The sequence below is a fragment of the Athene noctua genome, chromosome 5, assembly GCF_965140245.1.
Source record: "Athene noctua chromosome 5, bAthNoc1.hap1.1, whole genome shotgun sequence".
In the NCBI taxonomy this organism is placed as follows: domain Eukaryota; kingdom Metazoa; phylum Chordata; class Aves; order Strigiformes; family Strigidae; genus Athene; species Athene noctua.
In genome coordinates, this window is record NC_134041.1 from 3,470,986 (window position 1) to 3,497,624 (window position 26,639).

General features: G+C 45.2%; 1 protein-coding gene across 10 annotated transcripts in view; it reads left to right on the top strand.

Moving 5' to 3' along the window:
- Positions 1–239: 239 nt before the first annotated feature.
- DOCK7 (dedicator of cytokinesis 7) overlaps positions 240–26,639 on the top strand; it is a 106,510-nt gene continuing 80,110 nt past the window's right edge. For all 10 annotated transcript variants that reach the window (XM_074906061.1, XM_074906060.1, XM_074906063.1 and 7 more), the window contains exons 1-4: positions 240–335; positions 10,216–10,321; positions 24,801–24,976; positions 25,164–25,232. In XM_074906061.1, the coding sequence (XP_074762162.1) occupies positions 298–335; positions 10,216–10,321; positions 24,801–24,976; positions 25,164–25,232 (389 nt within the window). In that variant the 5' untranslated portion in view covers positions 240–297. The remainder of the gene's footprint in view (positions 336–10,215; positions 10,322–24,800; positions 24,977–25,163; positions 25,233–26,639) is intronic.

Sequence of the window (26,639 nt, forward strand, 5' to 3'; positions counted from 1 at the left end):
CCACCGCTGCCCACAGGTTCCAGCCGAGCTCCGCCGGTCGCGCTCGACACCGAGCGGGGGGGCCGCGGCGATGGGCCGGGAGCGGGGCCGGGAGCGGGAACGGGGAGCGGGGCCGGGGCCGGCCCGCCCCGCCGTATGTCTGCGAGGAGCGGCCCCCTCCGCGGGAAAGGGGAGGAGGCGGGCGGGAGCTGGGCCGGCTGCGCCGCGCGGGTGCGCGCCTCCGCGGAGCATTACGGCGCCCGTGCCCGGCTCCGCCAGCGCTGAGGAGCGGCCGCGCGGAGCCCCCGCAGCGCGGCCATGGCCGAGCGCCGCGCCTTCGCCCAGAAGATCAGCAGGTAGCGCGGCCGCGGAGCGCACCGCGGGGCGGCCCGGTGCCGGCCCCGCTGTGGGGAGGGCTGGGCTGGGCTGAGCTGCCGGGCCCGGCCGGCGCGTAGTGTATGTGTGTGTGTGCGGGGCTGCTCCGCCGCCGCCGCGCCCCTCAGGGGCGAACGGGCCCGGCGCGGCCCGCGGGTTCCCGCCGCCCTCCCGGCCTTCGGGCCGCTGACAGGGCGCCCAGGCCGTGGCTGAGCCGGGCCGGGCCGGGCCGCAGCGGGGCCGGGCCGCCGCGCTGGGCCTGCCGTGAGCAGCCCCGGGCAGGGTCCGCCCAGGCCGGCGCCGCGGGGCTGCGGTTCCCCCCGTCGGTAACAAAGGCGGGGGGGGGATGCGGCGGTGTGGGGGGGGTCCGCCTCAGCGGTGCCGCTTCCCTGCGGAAAGGGGTCGCGGGGTGGGAGAGGTAAAAAAGGAGAGAAAGCGCTGTTTAATTCAGCTCCCCGTGAACAAAGGCCGGCCGGGCGCATTGTGCAGTCCCCTCTCGCCGCACAATGGGCGGCCCGGCGCTCCCGGCAGCGCGGCCAGGGTTTTCCTGGCGGTGCGGTGTGCCGGAGCCTGCCCCGGCCCGGGCTGCCCGCGGCGGCCCCCGGCCCGCCTTCCCCCCGCTGCCTGCGGCGGGCAGCGCCGGGGCCGGGCGGCCGGAGCCCTGCCCGGGCCCTGCACCCCGTACCTGGGAGCAGCCAGCCCGCCCGCCGGCTTCCTTGCTGCCTGCGAAATGGAGAAAATACTTCCCTTCCTTCCCTGTGCGATCAGCTGCTGGTTAATGTTAGCGCAGCTCCTTGGAGGTGCAAAGCCATTTGGTGTTAAATATTCTTGTATTTTACAAAGTTTGTTTTCTTTTTTTAAAAGAGGAATATTTATAGGAAATTACCTCCTCATACCAGGTTTCTGCAGGTCTGTATTCCGAGTTAGGTGTGTGGTTCCAGGTGGGAACCGCGGTTTTTCTCTTTGCAGGTCAGTCCAGATAAGCTTTGGTGAGCGTGGTGCCTCTCCTAGCCCTGACTAGCAGCAGAGTGAGAGCGGGAACCATCAGCTTCGCTGGTGCAGTTCAGGAGTCTGTGGACAGTAGCGGAAGGACTATCATTTTCATGCCATTGAATGAGAAAACTGTAGGTACAAGTCGTTGCAGTTAGAGAAGCTGTGATGGAGAAGGGTCATGGATAAAGAAAAGGGAGGTCAAAAGGAAAAGGCTAGGTGGGAGGTAGAGGAGTGGCATCAATACACCCCACTCAGGATCTGAAGACAGGGCTGAAAGCATTGCTCCTCTCATGGTTCTCTGCAAACTTTGATGTGTGCCAGCCAGGGGTTAATATGACAGACCAAGGTCTCAAGAATGGAGAGAGGGTGGATTTGCTGCCAGACCATTTTTCCTGGTTCTTGATTGTAGACATAGAAGCAGTCACATGAGAGACCCGAGTGCTAGAAGTGAGAGCGTAAGAGTTCTGTAGCCCGGGCAGGAAGTTAAATAAAATGGCCCTGGGGTGACCACTGTGGGTGCTTGCAGTGTTTCTGCCAGCACCAGGCACTAGCTTGGTGCGAGTCCATCAGGCAGTAGCACAGATGTGCCACCTTTGTGTACCTTTTGATCTAATTCACTCAGGGTGTTTTCAGACCAGCCAAATGGTAGCAGTGTGTGTGCAGGCAGAGGTGGTCTTTTTGACACGTCACATTCATTTGTGAAGGTTACTGTTCATGCAGCCTGCGCCTGGAGAAGGACCAGGTGGTCTGCAACGAGGTGAGATCCTCCTGGAGCAGGGCTGTTGCATCTCCAACTCGTTTCTTTTGTGTTTAGAAGACTGCTGTGTTTCTCTTTGGGTTTTCCCATATTGTAGCATTGTTTTCTGAGAAATCTCAAGTTCATGGGCTGCACATCCAGTGCATGTGAAGGCAAAAACTTGCGGGCAGAAGAGATGTTGTACCCAGAGGTGCCCAGACTGAGCTGTAGTCCTTCTTGTGCTGACACAGAATATGCTGCTGTGAATGTTACTATTTCAGAGGATGAGAGATTCAAGCAAGCAGTATACGGAAGTCCCAAGAGCTGTGTTGGTGGCTGCTGGAAGCCCTCCCCAGTTCCATTGTTTAAAGAAGAATAGATCCATTGCATTTTCACACTCTGCCCTCCGGTTTGGCTTACTCATCGAGGTAGACATAGCATTTGTCTTATTCACAGGAAATAGCCATGCTGCTCTTGGTTTGCCTGATAGGGTGGCATTCAGATGGGATGTAATTCAGATCCACAAAGGTAAATTGCTTCAAGACCTACCTGCCAAGCAGATGCACGCTTCTAAGCTGGTTATTACAGTAGTGGTAGAAAAAGAAACATGATCTCAACTGTTCTGTTTCTTTGAAAGACCATAGATGTGGTCTTCACAGCCCTCATTTACTGCCTGTGCTCTCTTCAACCGGTGCGGTGCACCTCAAGGGTCTGTCTATACAGGACTCCAGTGCCACTTGGTGCCTGTTCATTCCTACATGAATCTTTAAATATTTGGGGTAGCAGCTATCTGTGACTGCTGCAGCAGTTTCAAAATATCTTTGTCAGGCTGTCTGTTACAAGGTATCTTTCTGACTAGGTCTTACTGCATTTTTGTTGGAAGGCTTTAAACTAGAACAGATTTTTAGCCTGAACTTTGGCCATCACATGTACTTAGTAATTACTCTTAACTCCATCAGAAGAAACGCCTGAGTTAAACTCACTGTAACGGGTTAATAATACCTCAAATCTTGTCTGCAATTGTTAATTTTTAATTTGAAATATATCAGTAATACTTTTTTTGTCATAATACTTCTGTAGCTGCATATACACTATTGTTTTCATCTCAGTGTAAGAACAGATGTACTTCTACTTAGTACCCCTGTCCAGTTCATGTGGTGTTTGGGGGACTAGAGGAGAGCTAGTGGAAGGCTGGATCCACACCAGTAGAGATAAAATTCACTCATTAAGATGTCTCAATAAGAAACCAAGAGTCAATATGTTATTCTTGAGGAACCAGCTAAGCTGCCTGTTCACTCTCAGCAGGGTTGGCTGTTCAGTATCAGCCAAGCCGAGAGCCATGTCTGGCCCCACTGAGCACTCACCCTTTCACCAGATTCTTTGTTGCATTATTCTAGTACATTTTCTGGGTATGGGGCCCAAGAAATGGGACGTAGAAGCCCCACCACCAAAAAGGTCAGTTCTGAGTTCCTGAATGTCCCAGTAATCTCAACATGTTGTATCCCAGCAATCCAGCCTTTCCAGGGGCAGGCAGAGGAAAAGGTGTTTAGGTTTATTAGAGTTTAATTACAGAAAAAGAAAAAAAAAATACCACCCTTTAAACATCATGCAACGTATATAGTTCAGGCAAACTCACGTAGCCTCTCATGTGAGCCCCTGTCTCGGTGCCGTGTCATTGCTCTCGGACCATGCTGAGATCAGGTTATCTAGGGAATCCAGAACTGCTTCTTTGGTCAGACCATTACCATTTTGAAAGTGTATTTCCTTGGGAAGAGTTTTGCTCTTCCTTTACTGCTCCCACAGTTAAAGAGGATCCTTCTGACTTGGAATAATATACCTGCCTAACGCTCCATTTTGTTATGCATTTCAGCCTCACGCAAAGCCCAGAGTGTGATTTTTACCACTGATTTATCTTGCTGAGAATTTTCAATTTTCCTGTCCCCAGATTTCCATGAAGTCTAGAGAAAATTGTTTTCACCCTCATGGGTTCAGCCCCTACTGAGGTGCTTCTGTGTGAACGGGAACCTCATGGTGCCATGAGGCACTGCGGTCTTGGGCTGGGGGTTCTTCAGCAGAGCCCTGGCTGAAAGGGGGTGACCCTGCTCGCAGACATTTGGTGATTTGGAAATTCCCCATCATCCTTGGCTCTGACATTGTATATGGGCAGATTTCACAGCTTGTTGTCTTTATGTTTTAAACTGAGGGGAAAACACTTCTGTTCACTACATTCAGAGCTACTATCTTACTTCTGAAGCTCCCTTTACACTGATGGAGTACCGTAAAAGGTGACTTGGGAAGACTAAATTTACATTTGTGTTCATTTAGAGCCCTTTTACACTGCCTGAATGGTGTGCCAGGGAGACTGACAGCCGCCTTTGCCCTGCCTCAGGGTAAACAGGGATGGTGTGAAGCTTGCACCCACTGAAACGGATGGCAGAGCTGTCACTGGCTTCCACGAGCACCGAATCGGGCCAGAAATGTAGTGGTCGCAGCGGGATATTCATCGCGGTTTATTCTCTTCCCACATCCAGATGCCATTTGCGTTGTCAAAAAGCTATCACGGATAATTGGAAGGACTTTTAACAGAAACTTTAGAGCAGCTTTTGCCCATTCTCCAAAAGTCACGTTGTCTGCCCCGGTTCTGCCGTGGTGGATGTCTTGTGGAGGAGTTGGCAGTGCTCTGGGAAGCCGGAGAAAATCTCTGACCGCTTAAAGCAAGCGAGAAGGCAGGAGAACAGTTCATTTCCAGGGCTCCGCTACAAAGCTGCTTCTTTGTACAAGGCTTCCTTGTTTGGTTGGGGTTTTTTAATGCGAGCTGTGACTTTGATCTCTCCTGAAGAATCCAGTCCTGTGGTGATTTTCACAGTGAGGTATCTTGGGAGCTCATTCCCTTCGCTGCTGCCTAGGGGTGATACTTTCAGCCTTAATAATCAAATATTACCCGAAGAGCAGTGCTTTATGGTGTTTTCTGTTTTAATTAACGGTAAGGAAAAAGGGAACGTGTTGTGTTACTTCTGTGTTACCTCGCAGCCATCAGGATCAGGCTGGGTATTTCCTCAGCTTTGGATTGTAAATCAAACGTCACTCAAAGGGGAAGGAGCTCACTCTGAGGGAAACAGCACCTCGTGTTTAGGAGGAAGGCTGCATCCAGGGCAGGGCAGCTCAAGGCCAGAGCTCTCCCTGGGGCAGGTTCTGTGTCACGTACCTGGTGACTCACAGCGTGGTTCCAGCCTGGATGGAGCAGGCCCGCAGGTGGGAGAGCCCAGGCGAGCGCCTGGGGACAGACACATGGGTCATCTCAACCCCAGCAGCAGGATGGATGCACCCGGTTTTGGGGATTCAGACCTGGTTTGGGGCATTCAAACCCGCCTTTGGGGATTCAGACCTGGCTTTGGGAATTCAGACTCAAGTGTAGTGGTACAGTAGGATGGATGCCTCCAGCCACAAGCAGAGTTGTACGCAAGTGACCTGGCTGAACAAAGAGGGATGCTTTCACTTTAAAAAGTAAACTATGTAAATACAGTTTTCTCTGCTGCTGAGAGAGAACAAGCCACTATGGAGTGGTGCAGGGGCCTCACTGTACCAGGCTGTCTTTCTCAAGAGGCAAAGGCTCACTCAGTGTAGAGTCATTGCACATGACATGCAAGATGAAGGACAGGCAGGAGTAACTGTTTTGTAATTAGCGGGATGGGGAGAAACAAACAATTTGCATTGCTCTTTCAAGATGGGAAGGGCTATGGAAAAGAGAGACTTCCTCAAATCACTGCAGCAGATGATCTAGATGACTGTATCCTGACCCACTGTTTCTGTGAAAAGGGAATTCTTAACCCTTCTTGGCATAACTGGACAGGTCTCGGTGAGCCTTTTCTTGGGAAGGCTAGAAAAACTTGTAATTCCAGTATGCTACTTACACTAAAAAAAAAAAAGAACAATTTCTGGTTTTGACTATGTAGGCTGCATAGAAACAGAAATGATTTTTGCGTGTAGTGAAGAAACATGGAAGTGCAAACAAATGATTTAATTTTATTTGTAGCTCAGAGTACTTTGAGAATGACTAGTCTTGTTTTGCTTTAGAAGCTAGTTCCAAGGGGAATTTTTTCCCTCTCCTTTGTCTTTTTTTTTTTTTTTTTTTCTGTGTGAACCACATGCACACACAGTAATTAACCAGTGGAGAAGGTCAGAAAGGAAGTGACTGGGAGAGAATACTTTAAACATGGACATTCATGAGGCTGTGGGCTGTAATTAACTGGAATGTTTGTCTAAGGATCCCAGGTTACATGTTGAATATGAGATAGTTATTAAAGAGGCAGTTTTTCATTTGTCCTTTTATTTATCAAGAGCTTTAATGGCTCTTCTGTTCTGCCAAATGGATATTTTTTTTTTTTTTCATTTGGAGACTATTTTGAGATTTATTTCTCTTTTATGATTGGGTTTGGTGTAAAACACTTTTTAACCTAAGTTGGGCAGGAAGCATAGCTTCTAGTTAGAAGTAGTGTTCAGGATTATAATACAACATGAACTTACTGGTCATGAATAGATGATGTTTGTCATGAACAAACACCTTTTGAAAACGGAGGAGGAGAGGGGAAGTGTATTATCAGTTTTGGGGAAACTGTGAACCTTGATGAAGCAGTGTAGAAGCAGTCCTAAAAGTAGTCAACTGAGGTGTTTTCTCAAAAGGAAAATACTAATTTGGTTCATAAAGCCCTGGTCAGGCCTTATCTGGAGCAAGTGATCAGGATGAAACAGGGTGTTTAAAGGAGAGATTGCCAACTGGAACAAATGTGGAGAAGAGCCAACAGGGTGATCAAGGGAGCAGGGAGCCTGTTGCAGGATCTGACCTTGCTTAGCCTTGTAGAAGGAAGGCTGGGAGGGATTAGGACTAGTTTTTGTGAATACCTTACAAGTAGGAAGGAGAGGAGGACTACTGAACTAACTGATGATGTTGGCACAAAACCAAATGGGTATAGATTACCCATAAATACACTGGTTGATCACATTACATTAGAAGATGGTTTCTAAACGTCAGAAGCATGATGCTTTCCAGCAGGGGAAACAGTGTTCAATACATTTGTGAATGCAGAGGTACAGAAAAGTAGCCAACAAGAGCTGTGGGTTGGACTGCAGGCTTGGAATAAGTAGTAGTAAGTCATGCAGACTCAGGAATTTCGAGATTTAGGCAGTAGCCAGTTACTTCATGCTGGGAGAGGTTCGATTGGTAATTGTGAAACCCGGAGAGTTAGGACCACTTAAGACTTGAAAGTAATGATAGTGTCTTGGTCAAACCGATTGGAGGTTGTTCAGTTCTGACTTTCTGTGATTGTCCTTCAGGGGGATCTTTACTATCCCATGAGGTTATTAATGGGGCAGCAACCTGGAGCAGCCATCGATGTACAGCACGTGGTCAGAAGCTGTGCAGATCAGTGCCACCCTTTTGTTTTATCATGTTTCTTCCCCTATTGTATCATCTGACCTTTTCAGCGGGAGTGATGTCAGGCAGTATAATAGCATCCCTGCAAACTCTTAGTGCCCCTAAACAACGCTGTTATTGCAACTGAGCTTGCTTCTGCTTCAAGTTGGGATAAAGCTCAGTTGTAGCTGGAGTTAAGGGTGTATTGACAGGCTGTGCTCCAAATACAGCACAGCCCCCAGCCGCCCAGAGCCGCCCAGCTGAGGCCAACGCGCAGAAGAAGAAAGGACTGAGAACCCCTCAGGAATCTATCCCAGAGTGTGTCTCAGGTTCATAAGGAACCACCTCACGCAGGATCAGCCATGCTGAGTAACGCGGCTAGGCATCGGCTGTGGTTTCACAGCTGAGAACAGGTTTCCTCCTCTGGCTCTACTTTCCATCTGGAAACAATGTATGTCTGTTGAAAACGGGGAAAGAATTTTAGTTCTTCCTGCGTTGTGCTGCATGGCAAAATGTGGGTTCTGATTTTTCCTGCCAGCCACGCAGCGAAGGGCTCTCTTCTGTGTATCGTCAGGAATTGTGCAAAACACGCACTGAGTAAGAAATGGGGTTTAAAGCAGAGCTTGTCTACAACCTGCGGGCAAGCTTTTAAATCTCATCAGCCACAGATGCGTAGTGTTTTCCATGCCAAGCAGCCATTTTAATACATTCCAAATTTTCCTATCAACGCTAGCAGCATGCATGGTTTGTGCTCATGTGTGCGTGTCTGTGAGTGTGTACGTGCACATGGTGGGAGCAGGGAAGATGGTTTTTCCGAGGGCGATCAGACAGCCTGAATGTTGTCCGTCCCCAGCAGGAGCTGTTTGGTGTGCTTTCAGAAGCCACCCTCCAGAAGTGAAAACATAGTCTCCTGTGGATAAAGGCAAACATGAAGCAAATGACTTCTTGCAGCCAGAATACATAAAGCTTTTTTTTTTTTCCCCCTTCTGCAGTCCACTTTTTTAAAAGACAAAATAATGCTTCCTCTAGCTAATCTTACTCCCATCCTCTGGCCTGAGGAAACATCTGCTCTCCATGGTAGGCTCGGTTGTCCCAGCTAGTTCCCTTTTAGAGTTCCCTTCTCTTCCATTGACATCAATTGCCTCCACCTGCTCCCATTCCTGCCCATCAGGGTTGACTGCAACAGCAGTCCCCAAGCTAGGAGCCGACCCTGATGTCAAGGTTTTTTCTCAGGGGAGGTTTAACCATCTTTCCTTGGCGGGATTTTAGCAGCTCGTGCACCATGCTGATACACAGCACATTCCCCTCAGGGAGATCAGGAGCGAGTCTGTTAGCCATGACTGTCCCCTCTAAGATCGCTGATACAGCAGAAAGAAAAAAATCATCCGTGTCCTGGCAGCCTATTCCTCTGTCTTATGCACTGACCAGTGTCTCTCTGGAGCTGGGACTTTGTTCTGGGAGACAGACTGCAGTGCTGCGATGTGGCGCACAACAGTTGAGAGTGGGTTTGCCCTAACTTGGTCACTGACCCTGGGAGAAGAGCACTCTCATGTTGCTGAGGTCCTGTAGACCAGGGGTAGTCAGCAGGTTGTCAGTAAAATGTTTTTTCCTGGAAAGAATCTGCTTTTGGTTTGCTTTTAAAACGGAACCCTTTCCACCATACTCAAAAAGTGGGCTATCCCAGTTCTAGTGCTGAGGTGAGCTGCAGCTGGCTGCCAGGTTACGAGATGGAGCACTGTGATGATTGTGTTAGGGCTTGACCCATGGCTCTTTGCTAAGACAGTCTTTGACTGTCAGCATTTCCCTCTCTGATACGCTCTTCCTTTGCCAAGATGTTCCCTTGGGGGGTTTACCTAACTATTGTGTTTTCAGTCTTACCAGTGGCAATGTGGTTTACCCACAGAAAACAGAAAACCCCAGAGAGGCACAGGGTGGATTTTACACTCCAGGCATGGAAGGATAGATCTGTGGTTTTCCTTCCTGGTGAGAAAAGTTGCCCAGTGGTGGGATTTCTCTCTGGTAGAGACCGTAAGTCACTGTGTCCTGCCAGCTGGCACGTTGCATCTCCCCTCTTCTAGTCACCATAGTCCTGCTGCTGCCTTTCCTGCGTGAAAGGGGAAGCAGGTTTTTGATCTGGCCTGGTTGATTGTTTTCCGTACGTTTTTCCCTAGATGTTTCAACCCACCCTACCTGGAACTGCTTTTCTGCCCCAGAGCTGTGTTGAAGGGGATGGATATTGGTGGAAAGTGGCCACAGGTCTTCATCTCTGTGACTGCAAAAACCAAAAATAGGCAAGGGATGAAAATGAGAGAGCAGAGCACAGGAGCAGATGTGTGACCAGGGTTGGAACTGCCAGGGGTGTGGAGAGCGCTGGAGGAGAGCTTCCCTTGGTAGGAACTGGAAAGAGCCTGCTGGGAAGAAGTTTATTTGTGCTCGGTGTCACGTGCATTTTATTGCCACAGATGTGCACAAAAGAGCAGTTCACAAAAGGAAAAAAAAAAAAAGTAATTGCTGTTAAGAACATATATGCAGCCTTGCGAGAATTTTGTGACTCTCTGGGAATTTAGTACACGAGCTCCATTCTCACTGGCCGGTGACACCCGTATTCCAACGAGCACAATAAATATTTGGTTGCGTTCCAACAGCAGTGTAAAGTGTATTTGATATATCATCTTCGTGGTAATTCTTCTACAGAGATAATGTTGTCCCTGTCTCATTTCAGAACTGTAGCTGCTGAAGTCAGGAAGCAGATCTCAGGGCAGTATGGAGGGTCTCCCCAGCTTCTCAAAAACCTCAACATTGGAGGCAGCGTCTCTCATCATACAACTGTAAGTAATGCCTGGAACATGGAAGACTGAAGAAGGTGTGCATAGTTCTTTTGGTTGTCATTTTGAAAGAAATTGAAGTGCTGACAATTTGTTGACCTACACAACCTCGATAACACTGAGGAAAGTAATTCCATGCAAAACCTGTTAATTTTGGAGGTCTCTATCTTGCAGATCAGTTGGTGTAGCTGGGAATTTGTGTTTCCACAGAATCTTTGTAGGACAAGGGGCTCTCTTGACCAGATATTAGTTGTTTTATCCCAGAACAGCCTGGACTGGGCATTAAATTCCACATGCATGTGTGGTTCTCTCTAGGAAGAGCTCTTTGCAAGCTCATGTGCTTCAGGTAGTTGTTTTCTTGTGTTTCTTGTCACTCTTGAGAGTGCGACCACAGCAGCTCGTCTACTCTTCAGAGGTATTTTAAATGTTATTTTGAAAGTTGAATGTGGTTATTCCTCAGGAATGTATATTTACTTGCAAGTTTACAGTCCACTTTCAAGAGCAGCTGAAATGTAAGCCACGTTGTCAGAATCACCCTTTCTGAAGTCAGATTATCTTGCATGGCCTACCAGTAACCTTCAAAATGTATTCAGCATGGTGGTAAAAATTTCAAGAGTTCAGCAAACTTTTTCAGGCTGGAACTGTATTTTTGGAAGTGTTCCTTGGATTTGGGTTGTTACTTCGGGTCATAGCACTTTCTTTTGCAGCAGTCAACTTTGAAAATAAATATTATAGCATCTTGTTTTCTTCAAAGAGGGTCAATTAGGTCGGGCTGTACTGGAAACATGCCGAGTTTGATAGTCTGTACAAGTGTTCTGAGTTTACAAGAGTTCTTGTGTTTTGGAGTAAGGTCTTGTAGAGTTCCCTCAGTTCATGTACTGCTCTGTGTCCAACTTAATGTGTTGAGGCTTTCTCATACAGAGCACAAATTCGTCCCTGGAGCTAGTATCATCTCAAGAGGGATCTCCAAGACTAAGTTAACCCTTAGTTTAGAAGATTGACTTCACTGCAGGCTGAAAGTTCATCTTTCAGGAGATCTGGCTGTGCCAGAGTCTCTGGGGATTGAAGAGGGCTGGAATTCCTGTCATTCCCTCTTCATCAGCTGTGTGAGTACAAGGAGAGCTGAAGGCTGGCTTTGTCAGCTGTGTGCCCAGTCTTAATGGTGAGTGAGCATGAAGGAGGGGGGGTTAATGAGAGCGGTGTGTCCAGGGCTAATGCTTTATCGCAGCAATCTCTGTAGGGGTGTGGAGTGATAATGCAAAGCCCTGACTTGGCAGTTCTATATGATCTTTTGCATAATCCAGTATTAGGCAATAGGGAGGGACCCCTGCTATTAGCGGTGTCGGACTGGATGGAGCACTCAGGGTCACTGAATCCACTTCCCTGTGTCACTGGGTAGCTGAGGGGTAGACACGTACTTTTGAAGGACCCATTGCATGTCCATCCCACAAACTTCCATGCCTCACTTGTCTCACATGGGGTTTCATCTTGGAACGAGTTGGCTGAATTGCCTTTTTACTCCCCTCTGCTTTCCTAAAGTGAACCTCTCCTGTGTACCTCTTCAAGCTGTTCCTCAGCCAGCCATACTTTTGATAACTTTTTCCCTTGTACCACCTTTCACTCTGTATTGTCTCTTCCACTGTTTCTTCCTATTTCTAAGGCTTTTCCATTCTGCCCTCATCAAAGTGTGCATGCTCAAAGCTTCAGTCCTGTTGATCTTCACATGTGATTCTTAATGCAGGATCAGATTTGTTGGTCACAGTATTGTCAGCCATGTCTTCAGTTCTGATATTTCTCATTATCCTGTTGCTGTTGTGTTTTCTAGTAAATATATGCAAGAATCTATAAAAATCCTGGAGGTCATGCTAACTGGAAGCAGGCTCTGAGCTTTTGCTATCAAACTGCATTGTGTGATGGTTGATGTGATAAGCTCCTAAGTTTATCATATTAAATTCCGTGCTAAGCAGAGATGCTCTTCAGAAGCATCATTAACATGGAGTGATAGTTTGTAGGAGATAGTCTGTAGGAAAAGTATATTTAGTTAAGTCATGAGTCTATGTCCTGGGGCTGCAGAATATGGCAGAAGTTCGCTTGTACTGAATTTTGAGTTAATTTCTCTCCCTTAGGCATCCATCAGAATCTGCTGTGCCTGCCTGTCCTGGTTTGATAACAGACATTATGCAGAGAGGAAGCATTACTGCTGTGATGCTGAAAGAGCTGTTTGCTCTGGAAAAGTTCAGAAGTCTGTGTGTCATTACACTTTTACAGAGAAGAAACAGAAGGCCCTGAATCTGCACGGCAGTTTTGCGTAGCCATACCGGTTTGAAAGCCTAGAGTAGGGCACGTAGTGTGGGTTTAAATAGGAAATTTATGCTAAAATGTATTTTAATAATGCTGGGTGATTGAGTTTCATGGGACCATCTCCACCGTGGCAAGCAAGTTGTGCTGTTGGGTGTGCAGCGTGGAACTGGAGGACTTTTAATGATAACGCAGCTGTGATCTATCCAGTGCGTCTCGCTCATCGTGTTGAGCGCTTCCACAGATAGTTATGATGCAGATAAGGTCAGCACGGGTTCTTCACTGACAGTTGCCAACAGTAGCTGCTTATGGTAATTCGCCTGAGAGTCTGATCACATGTGGAGACATTTTTAGGGAGAAACGCACACTTTTGTGAATGAAGGGCCCTCATCACTGTGCTCAGTTGAGCCTTTTGTTGACTGAAGCCAGCGCAGGGACTTTTCACGCTCAACAGACTTGCATGTGGTTGAACCTAGGATAAATGCAAAAACCTGTCAGCTGAATTTTAGCAAGTCTGTTCCCTTTTGCTTCACGAGCAGCAGACAAAACGCTGCCAGAACTGTTTCTAATTTAGTAGCTGGTAGAGCTGGGGAGAAGACACTGCTTTCAAATGACTGTACAGGAGCTTGTAGTTTATTATTGTCAGCCTCCACCCTTCTGCCACTTTTGGAGCAGCTGTTTTTAATTGCACATTCCTGAAACCACAGATACAGGTCCAAAGCCTTCAGAGGCTTTTTCTGTATAACCTAATGTGCTGAACTGGGACTCCTTGCAGGATGCAGTCCTTGCAGCACTGAGCTTTTATTTTTGAAATCCAGAACAGAAGGCACTGACAGTTTGTTACTGAGAAATAGGAGCTGGTAAGGTCTTAGAGTTAGATGAAGGAGATTTTATTTTTGAAGTTAATTTTGCAAGTCTCTCTAAATCAAGTGTGTGTTTGCACCTCGTTGTTTGCCTTCTGGGTTGTGAGCCACCTGCTGCGCTCATCTTCGGTGCGTCGAGAGGTTCAATATTCCCTCGTGGGAGCTGTGACTTCTCACCACCAAACTCACCGACTGAATGCACTGAAAGCAGAGAACTTGCACTTCCTTTCAAAGAATTCCCCAGTATCTTGCAGGATAGAGTATTCGCTTTGTTTATTTGATGAACCGGACTGTTTACTATGGGCTATTATAATCCCGCGTGACTAACCACTTTCTTTTCTTTCCAAGTTTATTTTTTCTGTTGAGCAACTCCTTATGCTATGCTGTGGTGCTTGTTAACTCTGCTCACCCTCTTGCCCTGAACATTTCTGCTCATCGCTGCATGCTGCAGTGTGGTAGAGGCCTGATTCCTCTCTCCGGATTTCTACAGTTTTACCTGGATAAAAGTGGATTGTTAGAGATTAGTATGAGTTACTGTTGAAGCAACCCAAAGCTTTCTCAGAGTCATGGTGTGCATGCCTCAGTTTCCTGTTTAATGGCTGTTTTTTCTGCTGCTTTATGTAGGAAGAGCAGAGTTTTGGTTTGTATCTGCAAATGTCTGTCTTCTTTTCCCAGTGTGTGCTGTCCTTTTACGAGGGCAGATGGTGTTATCAAAGGACAGAAAATAATTGCTAGGTGTCCGGACCTTTCTTCAATTCTAGCCCAGCTGTTTCTGTGTCTTGTTCTACATTCAGCAACTTTTGTTGCTTAATTATATTTTTCAAATCAGATAAAGACTTAAAAAAATCTTGAATTTCTGAATACTTCACTTTTGAATGCAAAACATAAGTCATTGAAATGCTTTTGGTTGTTGTCTAAAATTAATTTTTGTTTTTCTGAGAAAAGAAAATTATCTTTTTTTTTTTTTTTTAGAATTTTAATTAGAAGAGCAGCATTTTACAAAACTTGCAAATAAGCAGAATGAATGTATGATCAGTTGTTTTATGGAAAAATGACAGCTGTTTCCAAAGGATTAAGGGTGATATTTCCTGTCTGTTGGTGTATGTTACTGCACAGTTGAACATTAGTATGAGGAGGAACACCGTTATGAGATGCTAATTAGTCTGAGAGTACAGGGGTCTGGATTCTTGGACATGATGTGATCTGACCACGTCTGCTCTCAGAGCTCCATTTTCTTCATGTAAAATAAAGGTGCTGACATTTACATATCTTTGTAAAACAGTGCTGGGTTTATGGGCATTATCTGGGCTAATTGAAGCTTTGTCTTGGATTTATTGCCAGACTTTGGTCTATGTATTCAAATATAGTGTCTAATTATTCAAGAGGAGAATATAGATTCCTTTGTATATTTTCATTGTTTATTTTAATGTCACTTGAAGATGAAAAGATAATTTGTGCAAATGAATGGAAAACACTGCGAGGGAAAACATGACAGTATCCTATGTGGCATAGAAAAGGGCATTTTGAAGTGTTCAGAGCCAAATCATTTTATCACCAAAATCACTAAAATTAAAAGGAAAATGAGCCAAGTCTTAATGCTCTCTCAAAGCTGATTAAGGCTTAACAGTGACTCCCATTATATGTATTTCCTGGAGGTTTTGCCCTGCCTTGTTGAATGGTCTATCCTCATCAGGAGAGGATGGGAGAGGCATCCACATCCTCTTCCCATTAGGGATTACTCACAGTTAACTCTGCTGTGGTGCAGGCGCTTGCTTTAGTAAATTAAAAGTGCTACATACTATTTCTAAAATCAGTAGTGAGTCCTGTTGCAGAGTTTATGAGCATTTTATAGGTTAAGTTGGCAAGCTGGTATCCGTTGAAAGGTTGCTGAATCTCATTTATCTGCAGTAACTTCAACAGTTTATATGTTAGCAGAGATAACTAACCTTAACTAAATGTTGTTATACCTGTATACTGTTATACAAGTAAATTCAGTTCCTTAAATGAAGCGTTCATGACAGGCCTGTTAATAAATACTCAGAATCTAAAAATGCCATTAAATCCTACTCTTCATTTATTGAAGTTAGTTGTGACACGTCTTTTTCAGGAATAAAATGTGTAAACAAACTGACGTTTCGTGGAAATGCTGCTAACACGCTCAGCTGCAAAAAATTCTCAATATTAGATTCAAATTGCAATGTAAAAAATTTCAGCCTAAGTCCCTCTTGGTCTCACAGAATCTTTCATGCTAATGCTGTCATGGTCCCGGCAGGCAGCAGTGGATCTGAAGACGGCTGTTTCATGATGCTAAATTACAGCTGCTTTCTCCTTCTCGGGCTGCCTCCTTGCCACTTGCCTGCAAAGGCTCAGGAGAGCTGGCAGTGTGCTTCAGTACTGCCTGTGAGAGTGCCCCAAGGAGGAAGCCTATGTCGGAGCACCCCATGCCACACACTCCCAGTCTTCAGGCAGCTCGAGTGCCTTGTTAGCCTTTTTAGTGCTAACTGGAGTGAGACCCACGTCTCTATTACCTGGGCCAGCAGGGTTGGGTGGATGCGCCCAGCTTTTTGCACCGGTGCTGTCACTGTGCAGGGGCACTGGGGTGGCTCTGCAGAGCCAGCTCGCAACAGCAGGCGTGGAGACTCGAGGCTGGAGGTCCACTGTGGTCCACAGAGCTTCAGTCGATGGGCTGAGCCTTACTCCGTGATGGCTGTGCTGTGGCAGGGGTCAGTGGGGTGCTGGGGCTCGTTGCTGGCATCTCCAGGCAGGGCTGCTCAGACGCCCAGGGCTGAGACATTGGGTCTGTCTGTGCCCGAAGCTGGCTCAGACTTGCGTGGTTTGTTAGGCGAAGCTTTGCTCCCCATGCATGTGGCAGACACAGTAATTTCTTTACCTGGGCACGCACGTAAACCACTTGAGCCGTCCTCTAGTGCTGCTCCTGAGCTAATAGCATGGGCAGCTCCACGTGACGCCAGCTCTGGCGTCTTCGTGTGTCTGGTGGTTAATCCATCCCCTGGATAAATTGTCCACTGATAATTGAGACGTGGCTGTGCCAAGTATTTTCCACTCAGAGGAGCATGCACATCCGTGGTTACCACGGTTCAGCTTGCACAGTTCAGAGCCACCATGGTTTGCCTGTGTGAACCCTACGGGTCTGGAGGGATCCATCTCTGCTGATCTGATGTAGTGTTTCTGCCAAAAGTGGGAAGTCTGTGATTTTTCTGCAGTATCTGGTCAAACTGTTTGGCTTTTTCATTCTTCAGTAATGGAGCTTTGATGTTCTCTTTGTCACAGTCTTTGCGCTCTCCGTTTTGGCGCAGTTTATCAGAGGTTAGCTCTTTCAGATCAGTCTCAGCACTTGTGTTTTCTGTATCAAAGTCTTTGTGTTCTTGAAATACTCTCTTTGTGAAATTATGCAATTTTTAGTCATGAAAGAAGATACTGTCTTTCTTCTTACGCATCCTTGGAGGCATAACTTGTGTCTTTATGGGTTTGGTAAGAAATTGCTTTAGTATTCCCAGATAACTAATTAATCTCTGATTAATATTAATCTTCCCATACCCAAATGGCTTCTTACATTAGCAATCAGTTATAATAGCAAATAACCTAGCAATATTTGTACATAAAACATCTCACTGGTTTTGTGACTGGCTGTTATATGTGGGATCCTTCTTTAGGTAAGTGTACTTATAAATATTTGCTTTCGTTAGAAGCTTTTTCCATTTCAAGCATTGTGATATTACAGGAATTTGACACACATTACAGATTGTTGGGCTTGTCTGTAAAAGGAATCCAGAACTTCATACTGAATATTCTCAGATCTTAAAAATGGAGGCTTCCAACTGTTTCTAAACCAATGTTTGTCTTAACAGAGAATGCTTAAACAAATTTTTGAGGCACGTTTACAATTTGAAATGAAAGACTTCTATCAGCTATTCTCTATTGTAATTACGTCTTTCAAAACACCGTGCAAAAGAAGTACTAAGAGCTAGAGCAAAGCAGGAGATAGGGAACTGCATTCCAGAAGCAGTGAGCATGTATGTGGAGGTAATGACTGCACTTTATGGTTGGGGAGGTGTCATCCTGTTGAGGGTTGGTAGCTGTCTGTGGTTGATGAAAAGCAGAGATTGCCTAGGAATCTCCTTGCTTCATTTGAATATTTCCATGTATTATAAATGCAGCCAAAAAATTTAATGCAGGAGTGCTCACCTGTCATCAGGCTTATGAAAATAGGGGTATGGGTTTTCTGAAAGGCAGTAATGGCAGTAGACAGATACCTGCCTGATTCTTAGAATTTGGATCCAGTGATGACCAATTTTGGACTAAGTGTTTGGGTGAAAGAAAGTGTAATTTATGCAAATAAAACATGTTTTTTAATTACTTGCGTATTGTCAGTGGTTAATGCTTATGTTTCAAAACCTCTTAGTGTGACTGTGGCCTGTAGTTCACACTTAAAAATAAATCTGATACCTTTGTTTAACAATTATTTCTCTTCAAACTGTTACCTTCTTTAACTTGACTGCAAATTTTAATTTTTTTTTAGTGTGTTACATTTCCTGTATTCTTAGATTTACACCAAGTCCTTCAGATTTGACTCCTGTTGCATTTCCCTGAGGTACCAGTATCCCTTTAAGGGTGACAGGGTTTTGCCACAGCAAGAACAGGCCATCTGCATTCCTGAATGTTCAACAAGGGAAGTGACTGTTTGCCCTGGAGACCTAGCAATAGCTAAGAGAAGGCTGGGGCTCAGCTTTGAAATGTTAATCTGCTGCTTCTGCCCTTCCAAGATTTTGCCCAAGGAGGCAGTGGGTGGGAAGTTGGTATTAATTTAGAATTTGAAGCTTTGGCACAATCTGTTACAGTTTTAGCACGTTATAAATTGTTTAATATTTAAGGAGGTATTGAAGTTAAGACAGAACTTTGTCCTACTTTCAAAATTGGCAAGTAATATCATCCTGATTTTGAAGAAGTGCCTAGCCGCCAACTAAAAACAGTAGTCAGGATCCTCCCTCTGTTGAGGAGCTCTGCAAGGTTCATTTTTCAAGGTCCCTTATCATATCCTTACAGGGAATTTAACACCCACCCAGGAGGCAGGAGGAAAAACCTTCCAGTCTTTGCCACTGTCATTTTTACAGAGCCCCAAATTGTACTGTGATCCTCACAGAGACTTTGGGAATTATGCATCTCGTTTTAGATAAAAGGAAAATTGGTCTTGGATTAGGCCACGAGCTACTTGGATTCAAATCCTTGTTCTGCCAGATGCATCCTGCCAAGCCATCACTTTATAACCATTTAAAATGCTCTTGTGGCTCCCAGTGAGAATAAGCATCTTGGGAGGACAGAGGTGAGAGAAGGAGAAGGAAATGTGAGGGATGTGGTGCTTTTCATGGCTGTGCTGACATAGGCTAGCTGGAAGAGTCTGCAAAATCATAGGTGGGATCAGTGTGTCGCTTGGAGCGCATCCCAGGAGACCACTCGTGATGCTCAGTACAGCACGTGTGAGTTAGGCAACAGACTTGTGGAACAGGATCTAGAAATACCCCCTCTGCTCAGCTGTTTGTGTAGGGAAAGGATGGGTTCAAGGCCTTCAGGCAAGATTCTGAATGCGTGTGGCCATCGGGCACGCAGGAATGATCTGCAGTGATCTAGTGGGACTTCTTCTGTGCTTCATTCAGTATCTGGGAGATGGAGATTATAATTGTCCCTTTTTCTGCCCTAGTTGCTCCTGTGATCCCTTACTGAGCTTCTGTACAGTGCCCAGGAGAGCAAACCTTTAGTCTTTGGGTACCAGCGTGGGTGCAGGTGTTCAGTAAGGCAGCAAACTGGAGGGGGAGGCTGTTCAGGTAAGGGTATGTAATGATGGCTAATTAAATGGTGTGCTAATTAAATACTTCGGTCATTTCTTGAGTGTGATGGAGAAGCACATCTCTATCAGGTATCCCCATTACCTTTGTTAGGGAGGCATCCCTGCTGCCTTCTGAATCACCTTCCCTGCAGGCCTCTGCTCGCTGAGCATCCTCGGAGCATGGCTGCTGCTGCCTTCCCTCTCTTGTTGGCAGCCAGCACCGCCGCTCCGCAAACCCCCGCTCACTGGGACGGGCAGAAAGTCCTTGTCAGAGGGCTCTGCTCTGCACACGAGGGAACTGGTCGCAGTCATCTGTTCCCAGGAGCACCACAACAGAGCAGGTCTAATACAAATCTGCCCTTCGCATTTTAATTTTTGCTTCCTTGGTGGGATGGAATAAGCTGTGAGTTTTGCAACGTGGTGCCCAGGGTGTAGCTTTCCCTCTGTGTTAGCCCGTTGCTCCTGGGTGAGATGCTCAGCTAAAGTAAATGGGGTTTGTGTTACCCTCTGTGGAGTTATGCCACATCCCCTAGCAGAGGCTTCCGCCTCTGTCACCAGATTTGTGCAGATGCTTCTTCTGTAACTGATGATGATGATACAGGTAGGTGCTCAAAAGGACATAAATAAGACGGAGACATGTTTCGGCTAGCAGTGCACTAAAACTACAGCAAAATACAATGTTTGCTGTCTAGAGAAGGACAAAGTCGATAGGAAACGAAATTTTATTTTCAAGCTTTTAAGGGGATATAACAGTGAAGAATAACAGAGCCTTAAAGAAGAAAGCTTGACTGTCCCTGTTGCAGGAGAGTTGTAAACCTTTGAAATAGGGTTTCGTAATGCAACTGCTGAGAGCCATAACTGCAGCAGCACAGATGCACCTCCGGAATGTGGGTGTTAAATAGTTTATATAAGCCAGATCAATCAGTCTGGGTTCTTAGTTCATGTGACAGAGTGTGTGTCTGTGGTCAGGTTAGGGACATACATATGCAGAATTGTTATTTGCAGGCGATGTGTTTGATTTGGGGTAATTGGGCTGTGTAAGTTTGAAAAAGAGAGCGTCCTGTTTGATTTCTTCTGTACTTTCAGTTTATTTGTATGTTGTGTTTGGTGTTTACGTTGGCAGGGAGCAGGTTATGCCCCTCTTACTCATACCCAGTGGCCCTTTTCTCCCTGTGTAGTCTTACTCATTTTAATAGCACCAGAATTGCGCTTGCCCCGAGTGCGGTGACAGTGTCTGATCCTGGGATAAAGACTGAGTGAAAACTGTGTTAAGGAATTGTCTGAAAGGTTGTCCAAAATTTGATCTGTAATTACAGACTGTACAAAATCAAGGAGTGTGTTTTCAAAGAGCGATAATCATGGTTCTGGGAGCAGGTTTTCTTTTGCATATATTTAGTGTGTCTTTGCCATTAATTTAAACTGTTCCGTAGTCCTGACTGGGAAGATGGTCAGAGCTCCTGTACAGCTGTTTCCAGAGGGCCTTAATAAATTCTTATTGGAAGAAATGGACACATTTTCAATGATTTCTTACAGTAATGCCCCAGTATTCCCTTGTTGAGTTTATTAGCCAGTTGGTAAGTGGACTGCACTTTTGCAAATACTTGACTTGAAATTGTCCCTGTGCCTTTGGGAGTCTGATAAAGAAAAACTGGCTGCTTTTTGTGGAAGAGGCACCTAGTGTTGCATCCTAGGAGCTGTTGGGAGGAATCAAAAAGGCTTTTCCTGAAAGTGGGATGAAGATGGCATTGGAGATTGCTGTCTGCAGCCTGCCAGCCAGCAGGGCTGTGGGAGAGGACAGTTGTATCGCTCCTCGACTGTTCCCCCATTTCTGCTGCAGCAGCTTTCAAACCCTTTTAATATGCACCTGAAAGTGGGACTTGCTATTCTTGCAATAATCTGGAGATCAGCTGTATGTCAGAGTGGTGCACAAGGACAAGGGCAAAACTTTTGTAAACTAAGAAGATATCACAGTCCTACTAGGCCAGGGGAATTGGCTGTTGGATGCCTCGTTATTTTTCCTGGTGCCACAAAGAGGTAAGCAAGGCCTGGAGACTCAGAGGTGAGATAGAGCAGGTTCTGCTCCTCGGTCAGCGGTGAGGCTGGGATGGTGAGGTTGTATGACCAGCTCTTTATCTGAACTTGTCTGACTCTGTCAGTGTGCACGATGGATCTAATGGGTTCGTATGACCATTTCAGGCTGCTTTGGCCGGGTTGCAGATAACATGGGAATAGCCCGTGTATACTGTGTCTGTTTGTGGTCTCATCCACAGCTTCAGAGGGATGCAGGATGGAGGAAAGGTTAAGGCATCAGCAATGAGAGCCATGAGAGGAGCTGTCATGGTTCAGTTCAGACACTGGGACACCATTTGGGTTCATTTTCCTTTTGGTGCATTTGTTGGTCCTTATTCCTTCCTCCTCTTTCATCACTTCTTCCCCCACAAATATCTAAAGCTTAAAATAATGTGCTTGCCTTTTATCTGCCAATAGTCTGACACGAAGTAGTTCCTCTTCATAACCATGAATTTATGTTTGGCCTGTTTACTCAGGTGGTAGACAGTATTTCTGGCTGCACAGATGGTGAGTCTAATACAGGCTTCTGGGTTTGACTTTTATGTTTGTTTACATCTTCATGGTACAATAGTTATCCGAAGAGACAAACTGGAAAATTGTGAAGTGCAACCTTGGGCCTAATCCTGAGATGTATGAAGGGCTTGGAAACCCCCGGAGCACAGACCTGGGACCTGGTGTTGGATAGCCCCCCAAGCCCTGCCCACCTTTCCAGATCAGGTGTTTTTTAACTAGCGTAGCCAGTTCATTCATCTTTTGTCCAATACATTAAAATGCTCTTGTTGGACAAGTGAAATTTGAGATGTAAAATGCCAGGAATGGGGAAATGTTGTGCGTTTGGGGCGGTGGCAGCCTCTGCCCTGTGTCTGCTTGGTCCTGCACGTCCCCATCAACCTTCTGTTAATACAGAGTTTTTTTCCTCGTGTTTGTGATTTTCTTCTGTTTATCAGGATGACTGGATTAGAAAGATGGGAGGGTATGAGGAAAAGGTTCCTTTTCGTTAGTCTGGGGACATGCATAGGTAAGTGAGTTTGTGCAGATTCAAACACAGCACTTGTATGGTCACCTCAGTTTTGCTGACCAAGTGCACTGGAGGGTGCCTCAGCTTTGAAGCTGCCCATGTGAAAGGGAGGTCAACAGGAGGAGTAAAAGTAAGTCCTAAAAGGTTAGGGCTCAAAAATAGGGTCAGTTAAACAGCTTCAGAGGCTACCTTAACCCTCTGGCCTTCTTCCAGTGAGGTTGCTTTCTGTGTCCAGCACAGAGCTGCATTGCTGCGTGGATGGGGCTCCAGACTGGTAATGAGAGGACCTGGGGGAGGGCCTTTTCCCAGTGCCCCTGTGGCTTTTGCCCAGTGATTTTGTTATTTTTAATCTTCATTTGGAAGGAGTCTCCATTTCTGGGTTCTTACTCTTCTTTGGGTTTGAGGTTTATCAGTAGAAAGGATTATATGTGTGCAAAGTAGCAATAGTATTATGCGGCAGTTCTTCTGAAAAAAACCCATGTACTTTTAGCAATTCCTCAATAATAAACTGTCACACTTCACTGCTGTATGTTTTGTCAGTTATCTGGTGCCAAATGGAGCTCGTTTATCTGTATGTAAGAAACAGATAGTGTGAGGTGATGACATGTTAACTGTAATGTGGGAAAAAGCAATGACAAGTTCTGCTCATTGTGAGTTTTGCAGCGATGAAAACAGTCAAAAGTATCTGGTTTGTATTTTCAAAAGTTCTCCAAAGCACATACTTTAAGTACATTTAAGTTCATCATGAACATACTTTTAAGTCCATTTCAACAGTTCAGGATTAGAAATGGAAAAGAGGTTATGGAGTCAGAGTTAAATAGATGATGATGGTGCATTTCTTTCTACAGAAATTAATTTATATCTTTTACCTAAATTGCAGAACTAAATACTGAGTTTCTAGACATCATATTTTTTTGGTGGACCAGATTCTTATCTGGTGTGAAGTCATCTTGTCCAACTCGCCTGACTTCACTGGAGTCACAGAGTTTTTCTGCTGAAGGATTTGCCTTCTGTATTTTAAGAAAATTGCAGTATTCATTGAAGTTGGCTGTGGTAGGAGAGATTCTTTCAATACCCTCTGTGTTAGCCAAGTCTTTTTTCTTGAATAAAAAGTTGATTCATTTCAGAATGTTTTGGCAATAGAAGTTTAAAAACTGGAATTTGAGATTAGTGTAGCATTTTTTTTGAGAAACACATTTAAAACTTGAATACTAAATGTTCTTTTTAAAGTCATCTGCAACAGAAGACAAGCTACAGGATCGTTCCCTGTTCCACAGAAATTGTCTGGATGACAGGAAAGAGGAAGTAGTAGAGAAAAATTGCTGAATTTTGATGTGTTTTTGTGACTCATATTAAACCACTCAGCCTGGCTGGGATGTGCCAGGGAATTCTAGGAAATCTGTCAGTTGCTGTAGAGACAGGTTCCTCAAAATTTGTTTTTAGCATTTCATTTTCTTAATGTCTATGTTTACGTACAGCCTCATAGCATAATGATCTCATATCAGAATATATATATATGTATTTATGTAATACACATATGTAAAAAGACACAGTTATGCAATGTATGTATCCAGTTTATGTAATTTTCCGTGTATCTAAAAGAAGCTAACTTTTTTCAGTGTGGTGAGATCAGCAGTGCCAATGAAATCTACTGTTTTCCCACACGTGTGTGTGTTCAGTCATCCCTTGTGCTTTGGGTGCAACCTTTGTGCCCAGTAAAGATGCTTTTCAAGCTTCCGTTTTATTTAGAGCAGTGTCTCTTCCTGGCTTGGGCAGAGTCATCATGGCACTAAAGGTCCTAATATCAGGGAGAAGATGTGGTTAAATTTGTACCTGTGGTAGACAAACATTGTGTTTTGTGTTCTCCAGAGAAGTGGTTTAATTCAAAATAATGTTAGTCTTTAGAGAGGTGTGGCTTTCTGAGTTCCTGGTAAATCAGCCCCTGCCCTGGATTCCTGTCTGAGGGCCGTGTCTGAGGGTGAAAGGGTTCTTGCATCTTGGATCAGGGTGAAGGTTCCTTTTGTGATGAGAGCGTGGCAAAAACAAACCCAAAGTCAACACATGGGAAATTAAGTGCAGAATTTCCTTTTGGTGCAAACTGATGAATTTCTTGAAAACAGATGAATCATTTTTTAGATGATGGTGGCATGCATCATAGAAATACCAGAGAAATATCAAATAAAAGATAAGATATGAAAAATAGCTTTGTGATGTGTATTAGCTAGGGTTAACACCACTAGAGTTAATTATTGTCTGATGTTAGATCAAGTTCCCTCAACAAGGCAGAAGAGCTCTTTTAAAAAACAAAGTAGTAGACCATGTGCATGTGATTTTTTTTTTTTTTTCCTTTTTTGCTGTTTTAAGAGCCTTCCATTGCTTGTTTTTTCCCAGGTGCCACTTACAGAAGCAGTGGACCCAGTTGAGTTGGAGGATTACCTTATTACACACCCGATTGCGGTGGAGTCTGGACCCCTGAGAGACTTGCTCGAGTTTCCTCCCGATGACATCGAGGTTGTGTACACTCCTCGAGAATGTCGAACGCTTGTGTCGGCTGTGCCTGAAGAGAGGTAGGAGGTGACACCTCGCTCAAGGGAATTAATTGATCTGGATTTGAGTATCTGCAAGGCTAAAGCCTGGAATTTTTGTCTGTAAATGCCTGAAAGAGTAAATGCAAACCTGCTTGAAGTGTGCATGTTTAAGAAGTCATTGTCATGCCTGTGATTTTGAAGGTGTTTGTTTTTATTCTTTTAACAGTGAGATGGACCCTCACGTGAGGGACTGTGTAAGAAGTTACACGGAAGACTGGGCGATTGTGAACAGAAAGTGAGTTCCTCTGTGGTATTTGTCAGCTTGATTTCATACTTAAATTTTTGCAGGATGGCTAGCTGGTATGAGGAGGCTCAAAAATTATTGTCCTGGCTACTGATTCTATGTGCCCTGGCTTTTAATTGCCCAGCTCAGCTGAACTGATGCTTTGTATTTAGCTGAAATGATGCTTTGTGTTTTGAAAATTAGATCTCAGACATAAAAAGCCCTTGGGGCGTTTTTGAAAATCTAGACCACTTTACTCAACAGTTGCTCCTTTAGAATGGTAGTGAAATTAGGGAGTGCAATCAAGTAAAATTACTTTCAGCATTTGTTTATTCCTTTGTTCCATAGTTTTTAGCTTCTTTTAGAGAGAAATTGCATTAATTTTGTAACGATGTAAGATTTATGTGCAGGCACAACCACCTAATATATAAGGTGCCCTCTGCAGCATTCATTTGTTCCTAAAGAGACTTTGAGAAAGTACATAATTTAAGCAAATAATTGTTAATATTTTGAACTACCACAACATTTATGTAATGAGCTAACAGTTTAGAGAATGTGCATGCATTGATTAATTTATGCACATTAGCAGAAAGGTTTCTGAGTAGCTTTACTTGGAACATACAGTCTCTTGGATGATTGAAAGTCTGATGACTTCAAGAGCTACTGTCAAGGAGTAAGTGATCCATGTGATGTGCATCACCTACAAATGACTTGACTACATCTACAGCTCTGCCCTTGTGGCAGTTGCTACAATTCACTGGTTTAATGTTGTCCTGAGAACCACTTCAGGGGATGCTGAAGATATGCTTTGCAGTGCTAAGACGACCTAATAAAAATGTGTTTTGTAATCTCATACCAAAAAAAAAAAAAATCCACCACCCAGAAAGAAACCTGAGAGAGAGGTGCTTTATTAACTCCCAGCCTTGTGGGCAGAGTAGACTTGGGCACTGTGACCCACCCAGCCAGCACTCCTCTTGGTTTCTCAGTGACTTTTGCTGGTCTCTGGAATGCCTGGCTGTGATTCCTGCACTGAGGAGCTTTAGTTGCCCATGGAGCTTTCTGTCCTGTGCAGATCAGCTGCTGGTTGAGTTCTGTGTCAGGGTAGGCACGGAGACATCACGGTTGCCTGAGTGGGTTGAAGGTGTGATGGGTGATTGTTGAACTACAGTCAAAGGTTGTCTTGCCCCTTCGGAGGAGGAGAGGCACTTCCGTAAGCATTTATAGCAATTTTTGGATAAAATTGTGGCAGTGGGCTGGGTAGAAACAGGAGGATTACTGCTGGAGCAGGGAAAGAAACAAGAAGCCTGGCTGGGAGGGATTAAATTGTTTTTCAAGTAAGGATGCTAACAGGTTTTTCTTAATCCATCCTATTGGATGGTTACAAGTGCTTTGGCTAGCTTGGGGGGCAAAAAATCCAGC